Source organism: Archocentrus centrarchus, chromosome 19 (assembly GCF_007364275.1).
Source record: "Archocentrus centrarchus isolate MPI-CPG fArcCen1 chromosome 19, fArcCen1, whole genome shotgun sequence".
Taxonomy (NCBI): domain Eukaryota; kingdom Metazoa; phylum Chordata; class Actinopteri; order Cichliformes; family Cichlidae; genus Archocentrus; species Archocentrus centrarchus.
Genome location: NC_044364.1, coordinates 1,647,971 through 1,672,811, shown reverse-complemented (window position 1 = coordinate 1,672,811; position 24,841 = coordinate 1,647,971). Strand labels below are relative to the sequence as shown.

The 24,841-nt window shown below is 40.2% G+C and overlaps 1 protein-coding gene across 1 annotated transcript in view; it reads right to left on the bottom strand.

Annotated features, from left to right (window-relative positions):
* The window catches only part of gas7b (growth arrest-specific 7b), a 74,639-nt gene that overhangs the window by 20,979 nt on the left and 28,819 nt on the right, over window positions 1-24,841 (bottom strand). Inside the window, exons 3-7 of the mRNA XM_030754308.1 lie at window positions 18,494-18,571; window positions 16,636-16,724; window positions 13,023-13,076; window positions 10,523-10,612; window positions 127-242 (exon numbers count right to left, since the gene is read on the bottom strand). Coding sequence (XP_030610168.1) covers window positions 127-242; window positions 10,523-10,612; window positions 13,023-13,076; window positions 16,636-16,724; window positions 18,494-18,571 — 427 coding nt within the window. The remainder of the gene's footprint in view (window positions 1-126; window positions 243-10,522; window positions 10,613-13,022; window positions 13,077-16,635; window positions 16,725-18,493; window positions 18,572-24,841) is intronic.

Below are 24,841 nucleotides of genomic sequence, written 5' to 3'. Positions count from 1 at the left end.
AAAGAGCAAACACACACAAAAAAGGAGAAATGGTTTGTTTTTGATGGCAGTTGTATGGTTTTCATGGTAACCAGAGAATAAAGTGTGAGCAAGATTGAGCATGAAAACTTTAAACACAGCAGATACCTTTCTCGTATGAACTCGGCCATCTCTTTCTGCATCTGTTTCCCCTTCAGCTGTTTCTGCAGCAAAACCTCAAATCCTGTGATGCAGCCGTTGCCCTGGGTATCCTTCTTATCAGCCTAACGAGATAAACACAGCAAACACACGAGAAACGCTGAACAAACAAACGCTTAGCAACAAACACGAGAACATATCACCTCAACAAGAAAAATAAACCACAAGCTTCATGCTCCCTCAGAGAGATGACATCAGATAAAATTAAAAGAAGCATTATCTCCCCCACCCCCACCCGTCCTCAGCTAATCTGCAATGAGCAATATTCTTATGTCAGCGATGCATATAATAACTGCATGATGTAAAGAGCTTGCTTTTTGTGACAAATCTTAAGCTTCAGAGGAGATTTTAGATGTTTTCTACTCAGTTTGTATTCATGGCTCCGTCACACTACAGTAAAATACAAACCCTCCTGGGGCCAGGTAAAAGCACTGGTTGGTGATTGGACTGAAATATTTTGCATTTGCAACCAGTTGCAAGTAGTTGCAGTGATCAGCTGGTTGCTAGAAGTTGAGCATTCAACCTGCTCAACGTTTAGGCCAGGGGTCGGCAACTCGTGGCTGCGGAGCCGCATGCGGCTCTTCCAGGCTTTTGCTGCGGCTCTGTGCGGCTTGCAGAAGTAAATTATAAGTATCCAGTTGAAGTGCATTTTATTTTTGTCAGTTTATTTTTTGTTGTAGTTCTAAACTGGAACATTATTGTGATCTTGAAATATTAAAATTAAAATCATTTTATTTATTTTCATTTTTCAATATATGCATCACTCACAGTAGCCGCTGCCGGCTGTAGTATTTGCGGCTCTCAGTGTTTCCTTTTCCATGAAAACTGGGTTCAAATGGCTCTTTGAGTGTTAAAGGCTGCCGACCCCTGATCTAGGCAATTAGGCAATTGGTTTGAAGACAACAGCTGACTGTGAGCGGTCACAAATTCTCTGCACAAAGTTGGAATAATTCTGATCGTACCGTGGTCTCCAGCCACTGGTTTCCCATTATTATTGCTATAATGCTTTATCAGAGCTCTCCATCCTGACGTCCAGCAGCCTTTGTTGGAGAAAAGAACTCAGAGTTCTTTTCTGCTGGATGTGTTTCCCAAACTGCTCGGATATTACCCGCCGAGCACTAAACTCAAAATATTCTCTGCAAAAAAAATTCAAACAGCTTTCAGCTTCCTGTTTTAGTTTCACTTCCTACAGCTATACTATTTTTGGTTTAGTCTCAAGTATGTTATCAATGTGTGCTCAGCAGCTGTTTGTTTTTTCAAATGTCACAAGGTTCACTCTATGCTAACGATTAGCAACTCAGTGATAAATATACTTATTGCAGCATACAGCATCTTAAAATACAAGTCATGTGTTTCTTAATCATTGGTTAAGACCAAACCAGAAAAAAATGTAGAGGAGGACAGCATACAGCAGGGCTATTCAATTAGTGGCCCGGGGGCCACATCCGGCCCGCAGACCCCCTTTGACTGGCCCACCCCCCGAACTGACTCAACGTTAGCTGCAAAAATGCAATTAAATCATATTTGCTGTGAGAGTTTTAAAAATTCCCGCCCTTCCTCTTGTACTTGAACGCACCGCTTCCAGTATCGTAGCAACGCCAGCCCAGAATACTCTCTCCAAGTACGACAACCGTGAAAATATGTCACTGACAGGTCAAAAACGTAAAATTGACAATGAAAATCGCCGTTTTAACCCTGCTTGGACTGATAAATGTGTTTATTTTACCCCAAAGACTCTAAGACTGAACTCATTAAGTCTGCATTACTTTGAATATGCAGAAGAAGCTTTAATTTTACAGTTATTAAGTGTTCACTTGGTGCAGTTTCTTTTGTTGAAATATTTAATGCACTGCCTCAGTTGGCTGTTCTAGTTCAACAAATGCACTTTTGCAAATACATATAAAATGTTACAGAAGACTTTACTGTTGCAAAAGGTTGTCATTATTACATTGTTTTGTTTTTTTTAATTAAACATATGTGTGGTGAAATTTGCCTTGTTAAAAATATTCTAGTCAAGGTTTGGGCCAAATGTTAAAATTTGCAATGCACTTGAATTATTTTGCTCATCAATGAATGATGCAGTATAAAGCCTTTATTGTGAATTCTTTTATTTATTTTTATGATTTAGTTCAATTGGTAGCATATTTAGAGTTAAGTCTCAAGAAATAATGTAAGTAGGGGTCTTCGGCCCAGTGGCATCTCAAAATTTTTCAAATGCTAATTAGCAAGTGAATGCTAATGCTGCTCCCACTTGTTAATGGAGTGATGGGGCCTACATATGTAACCACAAAGCACCTCTGAAGCCTAATCACAGTCTTTGTGAACCATTTACTACGTTTGAATATGGGTCACCATGTTGTGAGCAGAAATTATCACGATTTTTATGTAACAACAGGAAGTGACATCATCTTGCTGGGAACTGTAGTTTTTTTCTTGAAGCCTTTCACAGCTCCACTGGTGCTGAAAACTAATGTTTGACTATGGCTTTCTGAATACAAGTAGGGGTGCAACTATCAATTATTTTAGTAATCGAGTATTCTATCGATTACTCCATCAATTAATCAAGCAATCTGATAAGAAATAATTTTTCGTATTAACAATTCATATGCACATTTTAACTTCCGTACTGCAGTTTCACTGCAGTGAAACAAACAGGGTGGATGGAGCAGCTACAAAGTTCTCTGTTCTTCATGTTGCAGGTGGTTGATGAAGGACCTCCAGCTGTTTCCCAGTAAAGGTTTTAAGGTGGTTACAGGAGCAAGCGCTGCTGCTTTGGACGTCTTTCGCTCCACCTGAGCGCACCGTCTCAGTAACAGCTCCGCCTCTTTGCGCTTGCTGTGCAGACAGGTAAAACAGCTGCTGCTGTGTTTTTGTTGAAAAACTGGGGGCTGCATGAGCTTAAGGCTGTAATGCTTTTTATTCGCAAGCATCCTCCAAATCACATTTCTACTGCAGCTCTAATTTTATTCGCTAATCAGGGATTAAAGCATAAAAAATATTCTGACGGAGCCCCTCGATGGGGGGGGGGGGGGCACCAAATGATCGCTAATGCTATGACAGCCCCCGCTAGCAAACTGTGGTGATTGTTCTGGTGGCTACAGCCATAGGCGTAGGAACCAGGGGGGATGGAGGGGACGTGTCCCCTCCAATACTGGAGACAGGTGCATTTGTCCTAACCAAAAATTACACACCAGAGGAGAAAAATACTTGATTTTGAAATCTTTAACTCATGTGCTTTTATTTTGAAGGCACAACATGCACTCCCCCCCCTTCTTCTGTTTGGGAGGTGGGAGACAGCGGCAGGAGTCAGAAACTCTTGAATGAGGTAAAACAAGTCTGTCGGGATCGTTGCCATGAACAGAGCCGGACTGAGGCATAGGCGACATATGCGGCTACCACCACCAGGGGGCCCCCAAGCTCACATACATTTGTAATTAAACTTTATGCTAGTGCACTGGTAACATTTATCTATACATTTGTAACATTTATCTATGCACTGGTAACATTTATTTATGCACTGGTAACATTTATCTGTGCACTGGTAACATTTTGTCCCCTTAGAAATATAAGGTTCTATCTACGTTCTGACCAGTTTTGAGATATTGAGCTTTAACATTTTTGCACTCTGTATAGCAAAAATTACACATTGAATAAGTCTTGTTCATACATGATTATGAAACACACCCTATATGTATTCTAAATCAGTAATATCAAAATCCTATTAAATGTGCAAATGGGCTTTTTTTTTTTTTTTTTTTGAACAAGTATAATGCAGATAGAACCTTCTAATTCCAAAAACTCCTTTTTTGTTTGGAATTATAAAGTTCTGTCTGCAAAATGTGATAACTACTACTGATTTTCAAGGAATGAAAAATAGTTAACTTATAGTAAGACTTAAACCATAAAATTATTGATATAATAGAGTGTCAGCCTATCACAGCTGACATAGGGTGAGAAGCACAGTACACCCTGTATAGGTCGCCAGCCTGTCGCAGGGCTAACACAGAGAGACAGACAACCATTCACACCTGTGGGCAATTCAGAGTGACCAACTAACCTAACCCCAGTAACTGCGTGGCTTTGGACTGTGGGAGGAAACCCACACAGACACGGGGAAAACATGCAAACTCCACACAGAGAGACCCGGGACAAGGTGGAATTGAACCCAGACCTAGATGTCAATCTAGCTGTGAGGCAGTAGTGTTAACCACCATGCCGCCTTGCTGCACAACATCTATTACACAATTTTAAAATTGTACAATTAAAAAAAAAAAAAAATCAAACTTTTCATTAAACTCATGTTGGCAGACTGAGCCCTCTTTTTTCCCATCCTTTATTTTTCCAAAGTTTTCTTAAGATAACTCAACATATAATTATATGAAAACCAACAAGTAAAAATAAAATTTATAATAAATAAATAGAACAAAATAAACATTTGATATAAATTTAGGAGGCGTATACTTTGACATATAAACAAACCCAAATTTCAATAAAATTTGTGCAGAGAGTCAAACAAATTCTGGATAATTTACTGCAATGTTTTTTTCCCCATTTAGCCTAGATCTTTTTAAATTTTACAAGCTGCAATCTACCTGAAAAAGCATTCTTTAAAATTCTGAATAAACATTTACATTCTGAGTCCATGTCCACTGAGTACAAAAATCCAAATAAAAACTCATCCCACTTAAAAGGTAGATTTTTTAAACTTGGATCTTTAATTAAAATCATTCTGCTATAATAGATAGCAGATAATTATCTGTGCATTGGTAACTATGCACTGGTAACATTTATCTGTGCACTGGTAACAATTATCTGTGCACTGGTAACAATTATCTGTGCACTGGTAACAACTATCTGTGCATTGGTAACTATGCACTGGTAACAATTATCTGTGCACTGGTAACAATTATCTGTGCATTGGTAACTATGCACTGGTAACATTTATCTGTGCACTGGTAACAATTATCTGTGCACTGGTAACATTTATCTGTGCTCTGGTAACAATTATCTGTGCGCTGGTAACATTTATCTCGGCGCTGGTAACATTTATCTGTGCGCTGGTAACATTTATCCGTGCACTGGTAACAATTATCCGTGCACTGGTAACATTTATCCGTGCACTGGTAACAATTATCCGTGCACTGGTAACATTTATCCGTGCACTGGTAACATTTATCAGTGCACTGGTAACATTTATCCGTGCACTGGTAACATTTATCCGTGCACTGGTAACAATTATCTGTGCACTGGTAACAATTATCTGTGCACTGGTAACATTTATCTGTGCGCTGGTAACAATTATCTGTGCGCTGGTAACATTTATCTGTGCGCTGGTAACATTTATCTGTGCGCTGGTAACATTTATCTGTGCGCTGGTAACATTTATCTGTGCGCTGGTAACAATTATCTGTGCGCTGGTAACAATTATCTGTGCACTGGTAACAATTATCTGTGCGCTGGTAACATTTATCTGTGCACTGGTAACAATTATCTCTGCGCTGGTAACAATTATCTGTGCACTGGTAACATTTATCTGTGCACTGGTAACATTTATCTGTGCACTGGTAACATTTATCTGTGCATTGGTAACTATGCACTGGTAACATTTATCTGTGCACTGGTAACAATTATCTGTGCACTGGTAACAATTATCTATGCACTGGTAACATTTATCTGTGATCAAGCCAGTTTGCCCACGTCCTACGATTATAAAACATATACATATGTAAATTATACATGCAATCATATAAGTGTACACAACACTATTTTTCCAAGAAACATTTGAAAACTAATAAAGTAAAAGATCAAATAGCATTTTTTTAAATGCTTTTCTCAGAGTATTTATGGATCTGTCAGGTTTCCGATATGTGTCCCCCCCAATAGGAAACTTATTCCTACGCCCCTGGCTCCAGCTGACGTAAAGAAAAAAAAATAACAGCTGACATTCTCTGCACAGCGAGCAAAACATGCGCGCGCGGAGCCACACACGCACACTCACAGCACAGAACAATGGAGGCGAGGAAAAAACTTGTCAGCGATGATCCACTCATCTTAAATCATGCCTGAAATTTTCATTTGCTCTTCGTTTTTCCTCTTACTTCTCCTGGCATTCACGCCGGTTGACATTTTGATTTCTGTAGCCTGCGAAATCAATTGACATCAACCTCTGAGGTCATCTTCAGTGACTACCACTGTTTTAGAGACAAGTGAAAAGTAATTTCTGGGAGGAAATTTGAAGATTTTAATGTGGGTCAATTAGAAAGATTACTTTGTTGTTGCTAATGGTCCAAATTCAACGAAAATGCTTCTTTGAGTCCAGTGCATGACTGTGTTTAAATAATGAAACAGCCTAAGAGGACAACATGGGGAAATGACCATTGATAGATAATTTGCTAGCAGACACTGCTAATGTTTTATGTAGAAAATGCACTACAACAGTCTAATACAGTCAAGATTGTGGTGGGTGAGCGATGAGAAGTTCAAGAGCTTCACTACTTCACTCCTATGCAGACTGTTGTTATAAATGATTGTGTATGAATGGCAGCCATTTCTATGGAGGTGGTGATAATTCGTACATCTTTATATACAGGCTATAACTGAAACTACCTGAAACTACCTGAGGCTCATAAGTATTCTGAGTTTGGAGAGCGTTTACAGAAACACAGCCATTCCCTGACTCTGACATCCACTTTCCCCACTCTCTCCTTTCTACTGCATTGTCACCTCTGTGTGTGACTACAGTGTGTTACCACACAAACTGCACCTGGTAGAAATTACACTGCAGGGGTGGGAAATGTCCAAACAGAGCAGCTGAGGCCAGCTGGCCTCGCTGTGGTCCAGCCAGTTACATGTACTGTATTTTCCTACTGCGCCATGTCTTGGATCTTATTAAAGCCAATCCTGATTGTTGGGCCAGCGATAAATATGGAATCATTTTGAAAGATGAGAAGGATCTGGTGGTGTTTTTGTTTGCATGGACTCACGAGGATGTTCATTTGATAATTTACTGGGAAGAGCAGCAGTGTCAAGCCCAGTGGATTTCTTTCTTGATGACAACTTATTTCTCATTTAAAATGTATTTTTTCCCCTTTCATATTTCCTCTGAGTACTTTTCTACCTCTGTTTTCAAATATTTTTTTAAAGAAATCCACCACTTTGAGCCAGAAAGCAGAAAGTGACACACAGAGCATGTTTATTAATGATTCAACTCTCTGAAGCTTACACAGATTATTTAACAGAACTGCAAAATGTTTCTATATAAAAACTAATTTCTAATTTTAAATGTGATTTAATTATCACCCGTTTCTATCAGAGAATGGGGCACGTGAGACGGAGGCTGCTCAGATTGTGCCCACAGCAGTGAGATGTGTGTCTGTATCCTGCTTTGGACTTGGTAGAACTTAGAAAACATAACAGAATTATGGCAGAGATAATATATAACTTATAGCTTTTTTTTTTTTTCAGGCAGGTGGAGGTGACCAGAGGCCTGAACAGCTGTTTTTTTTATAAGGTTGAACCCTGGTTAAAAATTGCTGTTATGTATTCATTAGTAAATGAAGGAATTTGACTTTTTGTTGTTGTTGTTGCTTACCAATATCTGCCAAAGCACAATTCATACAGATACAGAACTGCCGCTACGAGTCGCCCCCCGGGTGTAGAGTCACCGAGAGGCGGCACTTTCTTCACAAAATCATCAACTTATGTAGTTTCAGGCTGTTTTGACAACTTTGATACTTAATGTTTTTTTACCTACTAAAATATAGTCACTACAAGCCGTTGATCAAGTTTTGAAAATGTAAACGAGACAAAGTTTTACAGTTTGTGCCTCAAATAAACAAAACGATCCCAAGCAAACATCCTTCCTTCCTTCATTTCAACCTAATTCAATAAGTAATTAAATAAAAAAGAAACTGAAAAATAGAAAAAAAAAAGTGGTGACAGGCACAACAAGCCCCGCCCCCGGCAGACGTTTCAGCGGATTTAACGTCGTCCCTCTCCAAACACTGACTCACTGAGATAACAGGCTCTACTGTTCATGCCCTGATTTTTCCAAGGTATAACTTTCCTTTCATGGTCATTTTCATTTTCTCTAAAAATATGCGATTTGTCGGGTTGGTGATAACAAGGGAACTGAGTGATCGGACTGAGAGTCAGAAGTTGTGTCATATAGTCACGTATCCGTATCTGTATATCTCTTGATTATATTGATCATACTAGATTATAATATTTTCATAATATTTTTATTTTAGAGAGTTTGATTTTCTGTTACATGGCACTGAACAGGAGTGGTCCTCCAATCTCATTGTACATCCTGTATAATGACAATAAAGGCATTCTATTCTATTCTATCCAGATCATATCCCCATCAAATGTTACATTTCTATGGACAACAGTGATAGGATTCTTATTGAAACCATGATGTGTCTTTTTCAGCTGAGATGCAGCCAAAAATATTCATTAAATGGAGTTTCCCATGTTGAATTCAAGTAGCCCGCAAATCCAGAATCTGGATCGGATCCAGATGAAGTCCGGTTTGACACCAGTTCAGTCATGGTCTGGAGCTGCAGTTCAGCCGGTGGTGTTGGGAATCTTGCCAAAATCAATGGAATTATAAACACAGAAAAGTACCATCAGATTTTTCAAGCAATACCATCTAGAAAGCAAGTGATTGGTAACAGCTTTATTTTTCAGCCTAGCAATGATCCCACACTGCCAGTGCAGTGAAAGCATCCCTGGACAGAAAAACACACAGTGAAGCTCAGCTGTGGATTGGCTCCACTGAGCCCAGACCGCATCATTAATGAAGCAGAGTGGAATCATCTCGACTGAAAATGAAACAAATGGCAGCGAACATGCAAAGAAGAGCTTTGAGAAGTCCTTCAAGAAGCCTGGAGAGCGATTCCTTATTCCTGAAGACCACCGTGCTGAAGAATGAAGGTGCTCATCCTGAACTTTCAAACCCATCAGACTGTACAAACTCTGCTTTTGCCTTTTATACTGTAGTAACGCATATGTTTGCACATTTTTCAATAAATTGCTTTTCAAGTAAACAAAGAAATAAGGGGTGGATCAATGTTTCTGTGCTGTACTGTATAACCAGTGAACTGTGCAAATTAAGATGTATTAGGCCAGTGTTAACTTAATGAATGGTTTTTAGGATGCATTTCACTGGTGCGTGTAACATTTTCAGCTCCAGTGGATTCAAAGTCTTTATTTACCTGTTGCAGTGGTAAATTATGGTTTGTGTGTGTGTGTGTGTGTGTGTGTGTGTGTGTGTGTAAATGTGAGACAGGACTGAGTGCACTGCTCAAACTAAGAGCAACCCCATGCTCCTAGATTGAGGAGTGGGAGCCTTGATGCCATGAATAAAATGGCATCAAGGCTCCCAAAGGAATTTCATAAACTGAAGCTTTTCCCACTCATTGTCGGATTAAAGTAGATTTTTGACTCCATGCTGTCATGGATTTGCACCAAATTAACAAGAGTGATAATCTGGTGTTTTCAAGAAAGGAGCCTCAGGCATACACCTTAGATCATCACCAGTTTTATATTTTATTTTATTAATATACTCTTGGTGGCATAATTTTAAAAAACAGGATTTTAACAGTAATTTAAAAATCAGACAAATCTGTGATTGATTTTATTAAAGATCATTAAGAAAATACTGGATTCACGAAGAAACAGTTGTACAGACGGGCAGAGATGTGGGATTGTTTCTTGTCTCCAGGAAAAAGGATGATTGCGTACCAGATCATTAAAAAAAAAGAGAAAAGTTTCACTGCTAATGATGTGCAACGCCTAAACAACAAGAAAAGCAAAAATTATCATCCTACATCAAACTCGCGGCTCGCGGGCTGCATCCGGCCCCGCCCCCTACTTCAGGTCCGCGATTTGATGTCAAAAATAACATACGAATTGGCCCTTTAAGTTACTTTTTTGACATTTCGCTTTCCCCTCCAATTAAGAGGAGTTGGCGAAATGTAGGGAAGTAGGGGGTGGGGCCGGATGTGGCCCACGAGTTTGAGACCCCTGTCCTACATCCAACGATAAGATACCAATCTCATTGTGATCACAGACCAGCCAAGGATCTGCCACGGCCCTGTCACATGTATGATATCAACACTGCTTTTCTCTCTCCTGTGATTAAGGATTACAAGCTCGGCACAAAAACCCCAGGAGGTTTTCTCCAGTGACAAAAACGCACTGAAGTCAGACATCAAACCATGAATTCTGTGCGTCTTAATCTGCAACTTAAAGATTAAGTTCCTGCTCTTGAGCCATCGCTTAAGAAATGAAAAAGATACAGAAAACAATTCATATCATCTTAATATTGAGGTGAACTTACCCAAAAGTAGTCACAGTAGCTCCACTCATTTGGTTTGAGTAGCTGTTGCTCAGGCATGCAGGCCGGTGATGGGAACGTCACACAGTTAATCTGCAGGAGAGAGAGCGGGAGAGAGCTGCTCAACGCCACAGTGAGGGCCGCTCACAGGATCACGACCAATAACTCTGCTCTGACGCACCTGTTAGTGCTCCTTCTGTTGACAGGCAGTTCACACTCACACACACACACACACACACACACAGGCCTCTGCACTAGTATTCAAGGTAGTGTGTGCTCTGTTGCTTTGGCAACACTCTCATCTCTGCAGCTATGAGAAGATGCTGATGTAAAAAAAATTTCCAATCAACCTGGTATTGTTCGTTTATTTTGTTTCAATGCTCGCCGTCCTCAGGGACAGCACTGTCAACACAGCCATTGTGGTTCTTAGCTTTTTTAAGGATACATTGTTCTGCTCTACAGCACAACACTCTTCACTCTACTGTGGCCCAGAGCAATCAGTGGAATGGATTCCCAAAGATTGCCTTTAATTATCTTGGTGTAGTAAACTGTCAGCGGCAGCGTTCCTAAGTGTGCTGGCTACAAGTCTACCTGCTGCGAAGCACTCAGAAGCATAGGGACGGCACGCAGCTGACGACGCTCCGGTACGCTCTTTAAACTTGTACGCTGGCAGGGAAGGTAGCAGACAACCACCGCTAACCTCACCGCTTCGAGGAGTGCACTCACACCGCATAATAAGATTCTCACATGTCAGAGCTGCTTTGACAATTCATCACTTCGAGGTTTAGCAGAACAAAAACTCTACTTTGAAAATCTACAACTCGCTCTGCAGATTCGTTCGCCGCCAAGTCAAGTTCTCAGGAAGTAGAAAAGACAGAGACGACATTTCAAAAAAGAAAACAGACACATTTCTTCACAATAAAGAGATACGGGTAGACATAAGGTTTCACTTCAGGGCGAACAGCAGGCGTATTCCTTCCCATTAACCTCGGGAGGTAATCAGCCGGCAGCGATGATACGCAGTTTCTATTTAAAAAAACTTCAGTGGCGCTCTTGTCTGATACCAAAGCCATGCCTTTCAGGGGAACTCAACAAATCTGGCTGTGCTGATGTCTTTTCCAGACCCAATATTCTGCCTGAAATGGCAGGAATTAGAAGAAAAAGCCTCTAATTCAACCTTTCTCTTGGCTTCTGAAGCTTATAATTTGTTTGAAGCAATGGCTTCCTATTTAACTGCAGAGACCCAGAGGCTGACAGCTAGCAGGGCTTTAAACTGACCCCCACTTCCTTTGGCAAACATGAGGGCACGGCGACGTCCAACGAATTCTAAATGAAAGACTTAGTTTGTTTGCATTCATTGAAGACGTCACACTGTGTCTGTTATTGTGTCTGAATATTATGGTTTGGTAACAATGCAAATAAATAATAATAACTTGTAGCATGTTCATAAAAGAATAAACTTCTGATAAAAACTCCACAAGGTTTAAATGGAGCAGAATCTGCACAGCATTATCGCCACAGGAAAAAAAAAACTGTAAAGCTGCCAGCATCACTACGGGGGGGCAAATTTCACTGGCTGAATGGCCCCAGGGGCTCATCCCTGCACTTCGAGGCTAACGCCAAATTAGAGTCCCGTTTTTTTGTCTTTCAGGCATCAGGAGATCATTAGTAAACCTGCTAGAGACCGATTTAAAAGCTGTTCTATTTTCATATCAGACAGCAGTTTCCTGCGCCTGCTTTAAAAGGAGACGCCTCGTTTTGTTTGAGTCAAACTAATGCAAAAACATTTTTTTTCTAATGTAAATTAAATTTGGCGTTCAAGAATTTAAACAACAGCCCTTTCCCACCGCAGAGTGCACACGGTCAGTGCAAGAATGAAAAGCAACTTTCACCTTCAGCAGCAGCTACTTGTTACCAAGTGTTGGTATCCTCACCTTTTCTCTCACTCACGTTTCCTGTTATAACTATCTGCTTATCAATAGCATAACTCTGGTTTCTTTGGAAGCCAAAAGCCTGAGCTTAATTCATGACCTCCCAGGAGCAGGACTTGTGCTATTTACCCTAGTATGAGTCCAAACTGGAAGTAATGACCTGACAGCAGAGGAGAAATCATCTGGATGCTGAACAGGATGATGTCACTGTGTATCTGTACACTAGCAACTGAAAACAAGCACCAAACACTTCTCACAGGAGTGGACAGCAACAACAAAGAACACAACACTGAAGAGGAAAAGAAGCACATTTACAGCCGCAGTCCAGTTAGAGTTTGTTTAGTTAGTATATGCACTGATGTATTTGAAATGATGCAGCAATCATGGAGTCGGATAAATAAAGTACACTAAGACATCTGCATTGGAAATGGTTTTCTCAGCTCCTAAGTTGAGGGAAAAAATAGACTTCAGTTCTCCCCTGCTCGTGTTCAAACCTGACCCTCTGGGACCATCGTAGTGCTCTGGGGTGAGTTCACGGTTAGTTAAGAGTTCCCATTAGTTGTCCCACTCACCGTGACCGTGGTCTCCTTGTTCTGCTTCCTCGTGGGCGACGTCGATCCTGGGCACTGCAGAGAGAAGAAGGACGCTCCGTCAAAACCTCCATCCTCTGTGTCGGACATGACTGCTCAACGTACACACACCGTCACCCGCACATGCACGCAAACACAGTTGTTTTCCAGGCGAGCGCTCTTAGCGTCTGTCTGGCGCTCTCTGTGCTGCTGCTGCTGCTGCTGCTGCCAGTGTGTGTTTGTGTGTGTTGCTGTGCAGAGTAGGGAGGATAGTTCTGCAGAGCAAAGCAAAGCATGGTTTGCTTTCTCTCTTTGTGTGACTGTGGATGTATGCGTGTGTGATTTTTTAACACTTAAGCTCCAAACAGAGTCATTTCCAGTGCTCTGGGATAAACCAGCAGTGCATGAAAAACCAAAAAAATTAATAAATAAAACTAGATGAAAAGTGTAGGGAATTAACCAGCTCATTTCCTACAGAATAAATAAAGACAGAAAAGGGAACAGGACCTTGAATCATCAGTATCATGTGTGTGTTTATAGTTGTTTGAATGACTCGGTTTGTGTGCACGAGTGTGTGATGCAGAAAAGGAGAAAAGCGAGGTGACAGCAAGTGAAAAAGTGGTGGGTGGATCCTGGATAATTGCACCCTGAGTGCCTGGTTAATTACGATCAAGGGAGCAGATACTGGAGGAGGGATTAATGTGCTCAAACTGCCATCAGCTGCTCCGTTAATACTGAGACGGGGAAGAGAGAGGATGTCTGATCATGTGAAATGTGGAAAGATGGCATCACATATCATCATTATACAGTAGCTGTATATATGTACATCATTACATCGATAATTCAGCGAAAAGATAAAATATGGAGTGAGTTGTTGCGTCAGAAATTTGGTGTTTATTTAGCTGAAGTTATTATATTGCTTAAGAGTTAAGAGGATAGTGTGGATTATTTAATGTGGGATTGTATAAGGCAATTATCCAAAGTCAGGGTGTTACCTACGGCGACTGGCAGTCAGCGATGCCACTAGGCGTAACAGAAGGGAAGCTAAGCAGTGGAACGCTGTGGGCAGAGCTGGTAGCAAAATGTATTTTAGCAACTTGAAAAAAACCCACTTAAAAAAATTTATGGATATACTAATATACTGCCCGATACCAATAAGATGACATTTACCGCTGTTCAGTGTTTCCCCATCAGATCAATTTTGTATTTGCTAAAAGTGCAAAGACAGCAAGTCACAATAACCTTTAAAAAAAACAACTTTAACTTTATGCTGCTGCTCTTCTTTAGTGCTCTAGTGCTATATTTGACCATTCAGCCAATGTCAAACTGATGAGATAAATATCGGCCACTGACACTGATAATCTCATTAGCCAATCAGTCAGTCAGTCAGTCAGTCAGAATACTTTATTGATCCCAAAGGGAAATTACTATTGTTACAGCTGCAACCGTTTCATTTAAACGAGTAAACCTAAAACACAATAACATACACAATATCCTGATATCAGTCAACAAGGCAAGTACTGACCAATAGTAATGTTCTGCCAAAATGCTGTTAGTCAGTTTGTGTTAACTTTGGTATTTTAACGCACCGCCTGCTGTTAGTTAAACCAAAGGCTGCAGCTGCAGATTGGAAACGTCGAAGTCTTCCACTGTTTTAAACTAGAGCAGTGTATTAATTACCTGCCACGCTCGTGCCCCTGTGTGCCTCCTTAAATTAGGGCAATGCAAGCTGCCGTCTACTATAGCAAACAGACTCATTATGGAAAAGCACCTCATGCAACATTCTCCCTTTAGAAAGCATGCTGTATTTACAACAAAAGGTGCATAAATCAATATTTTTGTAGTTATAGTGCAAGAAATTACTTTATGTATAATTCAAAGTTAACATCTGTATTGACCAAAGAAATTATCACTTTAAACTGCAGTTTTAATACCTTTCAGCATACTTTTTTTTGCTTTTGGCCCACTGTAAAAACTGTATTATGACTGTATTATTATGTACTATAACATTAAGCTACTTTCCTTACACCAAACTGCAGCTAACAATAAGCTAAAAACACAGTGGAGTGTTTAACAGGTAAAGAGCACAAACTTCTGCGGAGCTGCTCTCAGAATAACTGTAAACGAATGTGGCACATCGAACTGTGTCCAATCAGATTAGCTTGCTAACACGTTAGCTATAACACAAAGGCAGATGTGTGACTGTTTTACTTCCTGTTTTTAACCAATAACCAAAAACTGCAGCTTTAAAAACTTTGAAATAGAACAAGATGTTAGCCAAAATGTCTGTGATTGCTGTTTTCACTTAGATTGGTTTATAAAATTGCCAGTAAATCAAAATTCAATGAGTACAGCAGAGATGATCGAAACACTGTTCGACATTGCATTGTTTGTCCACAAGGAATTCTGCAACTTTCCTGTTGGCAACATGTGTTTGGAACACCAGCACAGACAAAACATGGACACAGCTTTTGACAAAGAAGTGACTTAAACCTGCATTCTGTCCCAAAGCCACCAGATGCTGATGGCTGTGCTTGAACAAAGACTTCCAGGCCTATGGAAGTCAGTGGGAAAATGAAACCCTTTCCTGCTGAGTTTATGGGCTCACTCACTTATTTTGGGTGATGTGGAATAAAAAAAAAAAAAGAAAAAGAAAAAAAATTGGACATATTTTGCAAATCTTGTTTATAGTCTGTTTTGAAATGTCAGTCACAACTAGCACATTGGCTAACAAGATGTTAGCCAACAAGCGTGCGGTTTCACAGACTTTCCCCCTTCTTGCCACAAAGGGATGGCAGAAACTTTCATCTCGGGGCTTCAAAACAGGACTTCAGAAACAAATGGATGATGTCACGGTAGCTATGTCCATCTTTTATAATGTCTATGAACACCACAAACACAACAAAAAATATCGGACAATATCAGATTTTTTAAATCACCAAATATCGGTATCAACCTTAAATATCCTGGACTGGTCGCGCTCTGACTAATCTAAAAGTTGTTGCTTGTTCCAGTGCCATCCCCAAAGTACTTTTGTTAGTTGTGCTGCACCTGTGAGGCTACTCATAATAAGTGATGCACTATGGGAAAAATCTCTGTAGCGTCTTATTCTCGTGTGCTTTAAACTGATCCACTATGTGACAAAACTGAGTCATACTGCCTGCGTTCTTAAAATAAGCAGTTATCTTCGTGTGGTGGGGAACAAACAGCAGTCCAAACAGATTGTTTAAATGTCACGCCTGAGAAAAGCCTGACAGGATGGGGAATGCTTTAGAGCACACAGCGGTGAGGTAAGTAGTCCCAAACCTTGACACCACCAATTTTAGACTCGTTTTAATCAGTGTGACATTTCACTAATTTTGTGCTGCACTGCCATAAATCCAGGGGACTCACACGAGAAAGAAAAATGGTGTAAAGTAGTCACTTATGAGTCTCTATAAGTAAAGCTCAGAAAACAGTAACACACTTTTTCCTCTAATGCAGTCAGAAACATTGTCCCTGTTGAACAAGTCCTGCCAGCTAAATATCCACTTCTTTCCCATCCATGCTTTCTATTAACACATCACATGCATGACGTAGTCAAGGACTAAAAAGAATAAAAATCAGGCAGCTTTACCTGGGGCTCTGTACTGCTCTTCCTAACCAGACTGTTGTGCGAATGTTCCACATGATGCAAGGGACTACCACCTGAGTGAAATCCATTCACTGGAAAAACAAATGAGAGACAGCAGGACAGATAAAGACAGGCAGAAGGAAAGACATCCTGGGTTCTGAGGATGAGGTGGAAACTCGTCCTCATCAACAGGGAGTTTGCTACTTATCTTTAAGAGCTAAAACCAAGCCGGAGTTGAACTTAATTAGTTTGTTTGTGTAGCTTGAAAATGCCTTTAATGGAGCAAACACACATGATAAGCTGGCTATATTACACTAGCTATAGGTATAGGTAAATACATCACCAAGTTACATGGGAAATGTCTTACACACATTTAATAAAACTATTGTACATGTAAAAATCTTAGTCTAACAATAAGTCACTGACATGTCTGATGTTTTCAGCTTTAGAATAACAGCTACAAGATTAGCAACTAGCCTGCAGGAAGATACAACTACAGCAGCTAATTAGCCAATACGTTTAGCCTATAAACTAATATTAGCATGAAAATGATCCCCAGTAAATGTTCATTTGCTTAAGGAAACTGTTCGTGATGTGAGAGAAAAAGGAAAAATTAGCAGTGCTTTATTTTTAATGATCCATGTGACTGTTTTTAAATGTGTCAAAGCTTATTTTTCTCTACATGAGCTAAAACGTGAGAAGTATTTATTTAGTTTAAAATTTACATGAGTGGTAAATTTCCAATTTTAGTGTAAATATTTCTAATTAAACTAGCTTAACCAGCTTTAATTGGTCATTTGGTTTTACCACTAACAGTAAAAAAATATGGACGTAGGTTCTGGGTCGAAAAATGAAGCCCTGCGATTTATCTCAAGGCCACTAGGTGGCGATAGCTGTAGTTGAAAAACCCCCCACTTCTGGTCCTATTTAAAAAAAACAAAAAAATGGCCTCTTGACTCGACCTTTAAATATTTTCACACTGAGTTTATGTTCTCAGTCCTCATTTTGGGTCACATTAAGTAAAAAGTTAAGCCTTCTTTGAAAAACTTGATCGTTTATATTTTAAAAAGTAGTTGATTATCTGTGAAAATAAAACTGCATGCTAATTGGCTAACTTTCACAAGTCAGCAGCCAATGAGAGTGCGGTTTCAAAGTCTTCACCTTCTCGTGATGTCATTTTTTTTTTGCAACCATGATGGCAATAATGGAAAGGCTCATGTTAAGGCTTCAAAACGCTTCGTCCATCTTTTATATTGTCTGTGGGTTTAACATTATTAGCTTAAAGTATTAAAGTAGCAGTCTAGTAGAGTTTAATATGACTAAATGTCTGTTAAGTAACTGATGATTACAGAAACAGCAACTGAGTCATGGATTATGGAATTCCCAGAAAAGTTACTAATGTTACTGCAAACCAAACACTTAAACATCTGCAAAATTAAGAGACACATGAAATGACGTTTTTAAAGAATCAGTTGATGGTTTTATTGAGTTAATCTCCAGCTGATGAACACTCAGAGTGGAATTCCCACCCCCCGTCATTTCAAACTGAAGTGAAATAAATGAATGAAAGCAGCTTCCTGTGTTTCCCCACTTCTTAGAGTGTGAAACAACCTAACAAACCTTACTGGTTCTTTCTGCTTGTCTTCTTTTAGAAGCTGGGCCAAAAGAGGGACACTGAAGGCCTTAGTTCTTTAGTTGAGGCTACAGATTAAGTTAGTTACAGGAAGTGTCTGTGTGTGGTGTGTTTGAGTGGGCGCTTTGTGCCACTGTGGAATCTTAAGAGAATTCACAGCCCTGTGGCATTATAACTGGAGGAAGTTGAAGTGAAAGAAACTGAGATGGAGGAACAGATATTCAGTACCTGCTGGCAGGGAGTTCTTGTGTCGGAAGGAGGTCTTTGGGGTCCCCGGTGCGCTCGACGGTCTCTCCCATGTCGTCTCTAATGGCGTTTGGGAGAAGGGGAAGAAAAACAATGACATTAAGAAAGTAATACGAGTTGCCACATTCTTTTGTTATTCTGCTGACAATTCTGGAAACAACTTTGGGAAACCATAAGAAGAAGTGATCCACAGATGGGATTTAGCTCTTGTCATAGTCAGCAGTTAAAGTAGAAAAAGTCATATCTAAACCGCAGTTCGATGTTTCACTTTGTTCATTTTGATTTACTGTGTACATATTTTAATGCGGGGCCTGTTTTGTTTGTCAAGTAGTAAATAAAGTCATTGTTGACAGCACGAGAGTAGTGGAAGTAGTTTCTAGGATCCCATAAAATACTCAAATACTAACATGATGTGTGTCCACTTCAATTTGACCAAAATCTTTGCAGCTGTGTCAAATTTAACTAAGCCTGTCACTGTTTTAGTGGCTAATGTGGGTTATTCTTCATGTGCAGCTAATGACCTAACGACCAAAACCTAATAACTTTATTATTATTATTATTTTGTCAGCATTCAAATGGACTTATATGCCACACGTCTACTACAAGCCACATTCACCCATTCACACACACATTCATATAGCTCTTATTCTGTGCCTTTAAGTGCTGTCTTAGATTCACTATATGGCTACATCAAGGGGAATGTGGGGCCAAGTATCTAGCCCAAAGATACTGAGATGTGCAGACTGGAGGAACCAGAGCTCGAACCACCGACCTTCTGCCCTGCCACAGCCACTAGAAAGCCGGGATAAGAGTTAGTTAGGCCAAGATGGCCCAATTATATTCCACTACCCAGCCTACTTCTGCAGGAAGATAAAAAAAAAAAAAAATAGTAAGAGTGAAATAAGAGTCAGGATCACTTAGCAACAGGAAATCAGAAACTGTTGCATTGTAGCTGCATCTTTACAGAAACCTGGCTCCATCACAACCTTCTGGATCAAACTGCTGCGCTGCACAGGAGGAACGTTCTCCAAGCGTACAGAACCCAAGACTCTGGGGGAAGGAGAGGGACAGACTCTGTGTTTACAGCAGTGATGCTCTGACCTCAAACACAGCCAAAGTGGATGGAGAGTGTTTTTACTGTAAAGATTCAGGCCAGTGTGTTTCTTACTGCTGTTCACATTCCTCCAGATGCAGATAGATATATAGTAGTGTATATAAATATAATATTTGTCTTTTTACAGGCAAATATTATGTTTATAAACCATATTATATTTGCCTTTTCTGTAAAATGTAACCTAAAAAACGTCAGGGTAGCTGCAAAGAAATATGAAAAGCTAAACAGCAGCAAATATATGAAAACATTTTAACACACCCACTGAGGAAACGCTGCCCTCTGGTGGCGACAGTTTCTACATGGCGGAGTTACTTTTTCTAACACTGCCATGTAGTTTTTTTGGAAGACGTAATTACACACTAATCAGTGTATGTTTGAAATTACGTCTTCCAAAAAAACTGATGCACAAAAAAACCTTCAAATTATTTAATTAAAAACACATAATAGCAGGCGCTGGTTTATGGAAGCTGCCATGTTTCCACCATCTTGAACAGAGTGGCCGAGATGGACGTCCCCATTCTGCCTAATCGCATTTTTATGTATGTGGCTGGAGACCAACATGCTTATTTATTCCGGATACTGTCACGATTACCGATTATCAGCACAGCTGACAACGAGCCGGCTAAACAGCAACAGCTGGTTATAAGCTAACATTATGCCAGCTAACGTTGTAACAATGTTACATCCTCTTCAAAGAAAATTCAGCTAACAGTGGCTAACAGCAGCAAAAACAGCAGTGCTCAATAACAGAGGAAAAACCAGCTCGCCTCAGTATCGCTGTAAGCGGACACATGTGAGCTTCGCTGACTCCTGTCATAAAGTTTTACAGCCTCCTCCAGAGTAAGCAGACTTGGACACCAGCTGAGGTAAACAGTGGACTGACAGCCTACACTCACTTCAGAGGAACAGCGGCCCGACTTGTTTGTCCTGCAGCAGCTACCGTAGATAGGCTTGTCCACTGCACAAAACAGAACTCGGCAGACTGCAATCTACTGACATCTAGTGGTGAGATTTTACAGACTGTAACGTCAATAATAGAGAGTCCACAGAAGTAAATGTTATTTGGACTGCAGTACTGACACAGACTAACTGAACTGTGTAATGCTGACAGCACTAAAATACTCTCCAGGCTGAAGTCACGTGGCAGTTGAAGGTCAAACCAGCAGTAGCCTTTGTAGGACCACTTAAAGTTCTCTCCTCCAATGACAGTTAATCATTCTGTCTGCTACATGCTTGCAACAAAGTATATGTACGTTGTTCTTCAATTTTCTATGAATTGTGTGGAATTAAAAACACCTTTTCAGTTATATTAAAAACAAAGGCAGCATCTTTTATCAACCATTACTCTCATATCCTGGTTCAGCTGAGTACGACAGGTCCAGACATAAAAAAACAAAAAACATCTACGATGTTTCAAACATTTCTTTTGATAAATATCAGAGATTTAACTGAGCTTCACACAGGCACGACACTTTCCCATCATCTGTCCCCATTTCTCTCCTTCTGGAAAAGTTGGTGACGAACAAAGATAGCAAAAGCATATCCAACACGGGCCCTCATATTAGAAGATTTACTCCCTTATGTCCATTCTAGCTGCAGCGATGAGCCCAATTAGCCATTTGCTATGATCACAGATAGAAGAGGCGCAAATGTGTAAAGAGCTCTCAAATTCATTCGGGTCTTTTTTGGCTGGCCCTGCCCTATTTGGCGAAGCTCAACAGAGGAGACAACTGAGCCAAGCCCATCAGCTCAAATGACACGCATGGAGGGGATAACTGGCAGCGGGCTCGTGGAGAGAAGCTGTGTCTTCATGTTTGATGTACAACACAGGGCAGAGCCTGCATTCACTGCCCATAAATGTAACCATTCCTTTCTGTTAGGCTGTCATAAACAAATCGATACAGTAAGAAAAATGGGATATTAATGCAGAAAATGACTGTATAACCTTATTAGCTGGGGGGAAATTGCTTGTTATTATGTCTCGCTAGAGGAATTGCAGTCAAAACATCATTAAAAACACAATTTCATAAAACCCCGTTTGTCAGATTTAAACTAGAGTTGCAAAGTAAGGTTATTGTTAGTATTTTCAATTTGAATTGTGCTTAAATATTCTTTCCAATGAAATAGCTGCTGTACGTGTATTTAAAAGGTGCAAAAGCCCACAGATTTACTATGTGTTTAACCCCAGAGTAGAACAGGCTGAGTTTCCAGGCTCTGATCATCAGATTTTTTTGTTTTACTGCGTTTTGTTTTTTCACACACATCCGTCTTCACACTTGCCACACTCACTCGTTCGGAAACAGTGATACATATGTAGCAGCAGCAGGAGCGATTTTCATCAGCCTGCCTTGTCACAGATGAGATGAAGTCTAAAAAGGTGTCAATCATCCTAAATTACTTTGACAGTCTGAATTACAGAATAAAGACCCGAGGCTGCACAGTTTACTCCCTTTTCCATCTGCCTCTTTCTGAGGTTTCACATGAGTCTTAATGAAGCGAATTCATGAAATCAATAACAGGATGAAGCACCTAATGATCCAAGCTGCATCGGCACGGGGCTCATTTATGGAACATAAAAGCATTCATTTCTTTCCCGATTCCACAAACTTCACCATGTTTTTATTTTGCATAGTGTGACCGACAACGGAAGAGAGTGAAAACTGCAGGAATCAAACTAGTCAACAGCAGGCCTAATAGCAAAAATAACCCCGCATCAGCTTATTGTCCACGATGCCAGCCACACCGAGTGATGTGAGACAGCCCTGATTCTCAACAGGGAGAAGGAGAATGGCCTAGTTAGCTTTGACACTGCTGCTATATTTTATTCATAACCATATGACACAGGTCCCTGATGCATTAGCTACCTCCTGTATCTGGTTTTTATCAGTCGGAGCACCCCGTTCATTCAGTGCGTTATCCCCAGATAGCAGACACATCAAAAAGGCTGAACATAAATATCATATACCCTCTATTTAGTTTATATGAATTTAACAACTTCTACAAGGTCACGGTCATTTTTGTCACACTCGAGTGAAGTCCTTTAGAAGCAAATCTCACCACTATGTAACCATCTTGGCAACATGTTCAGGCACTTCTTTGAGTGGATAATTTAGGGCATTATCTGTTTTATCTTTAATTTCACTGATTACTGGGACATGTAAAATTGCATGTACAGAATCAACAGTTGAACCTAATAAAGATTTTAAAAGCTTTCTTTTTTTTTTTCTCCTGGAAGTCGTTCTTTTAATTCTGAATTCTTTGAGTGCACCGTCTCCATCCCATAATGTCTCTGACACAGCAGGAAAAAAAAAGAGAAGTCACTGTCAGAAGGTTGCTAGAGAATTTTTGCAAATTAGAGAAAACAATGAAACATGGTACAAAAATGCATGTTGATGAATAAGGATGGACACAGGTATCCATTTTAAAAATTTCACAAAAAAAATGTTATGAATTCTGTTATATATAAACTAATGACCGGTCCAGGGAGCCTCTCTCTATGACAGAGTCCCACCTTTGACTCTGAATTGGATGAACTGTAAGGATTTTGTTATATTATTTACATTTTAAAGGGTTTTCCAAACCTTCAACTTTACCTCAAATACAAACAAAAACAATCATGTTGATATTTCTTGTCTAATTTAGAGAATAAATCATTTGGATGTGATATATGTTATATATATGGTGGCATGGTGAAACAGTGGCTAGCACTGTCACCTCATCAGCAAGAAGGTTCCTGGTTCAAACCTGCCGGCTGGCTGGGGACCTTTTGTGTGGAGTTTGCAGATATACCGGCTTCCTCCAACAGTCCACAGACATGCTTGTTAGGCTAACGGGTGACTCTAAATTCACTGTAGGTGTGAATGTGAGTGTGACTTGTTGAACCTGTCTTTGATATATCACTCAGTGATAGCTGGGATGGGCTCAGGCTTCCCTGTGACCCTGAATGAAATGGTTAAGAAAAATAGATGGTTGGACATTACTGACCTGTCACCATAAAAATGTAAAAAAACAGCAGTCCCTTCCTGTTCCAACATGACTGCACACCAGAGCACAAAGCAGCTCCATAAAGACATGGATGAGCCAGTTTGGTGTGGAAGAACTTGACTGGCCTGCACAGAGTCCTGACCTCAGCCTGATAGAACACCTTTGGGATGGATTAGAGAGGAGACTGTGAGCCAGGCCTTCTCTCCAACATCAGTGTCTGACCTCATTGATGTGCTTCTGGAAGAATGGTCAGAAATTCCCATAAACACTCCTAAACCTGTGGAAAGACTTCCCAGAAGAGCTGAAGCTGTTATAGCTGCAGAGGGTGGGCCCACATCATATTAAACCCTCTGGATTAAGATGTTACTCAGGTTCATGTGTGTGAAGGCAGACGAGTGAATACTGTTGGTAGTAAAGTGTGTGTAAAACATGCTGAATATATAAGAAAAAAAGGGGGGGGGGCTATTACAGGGCAGATTTAACTTCAGAGAAATTTTATTTGTTCTCTGAATTTATTCATTAAAAAAATAAAAATAATGAAAAATACTGGAACTGGATCTACAGTATGTGTGCTGCAACTGTGACGCCTTTGGCTTAGTATGTTTATTCAGCAGCGCACCGGTTCGCTGGGATGAGCAGAGAATCTTAGACGGGTATGAGCCACACCACCCAGCACCACAGCTCTGCTGCACCCAGCAACACAGGAAGGAAAACCTAGAAAAAAAAAACAATCCCCAACACAAGGACATGCAGCCCTCACCCACGCACTCCGCTCTGTTACTATGGTGACACAGGAACACAAATGCGCACACACACACATGCACACACAGAGTGTATCTAATCTAGCTGAACTTTAGTGTAACCAAAGGGAAGTCCAAAGAAAACAGCAGAGATGCTATAAATACCCAAAAAATTTTATCAAATGGGTTTGTTTGGAAACAGCTGCTGTGGTGGTGAAATGAAAAGAACCACAGGACCTGTAATACTGTGTGTGTGTGTGTGTGTGTGTGTGTGTATTCTCTAAGCTTTTAGTCATCGTGCAGTTAAGACGCAGAAAATAAGTCCTGCAGGTTTTTCCGTGCCCTCTGAGGTCAGTTTCACAACACCATAGCAACAATATTGCTTTCTTTATGAGCCAGGATACAGATGCTGCTGATGTGTTAAAAAAAAAGTTATGAAAAATTAATCATTTTTTCTCTGAGGAAATACTGTGGGACTCCTTTTGTGCCAGC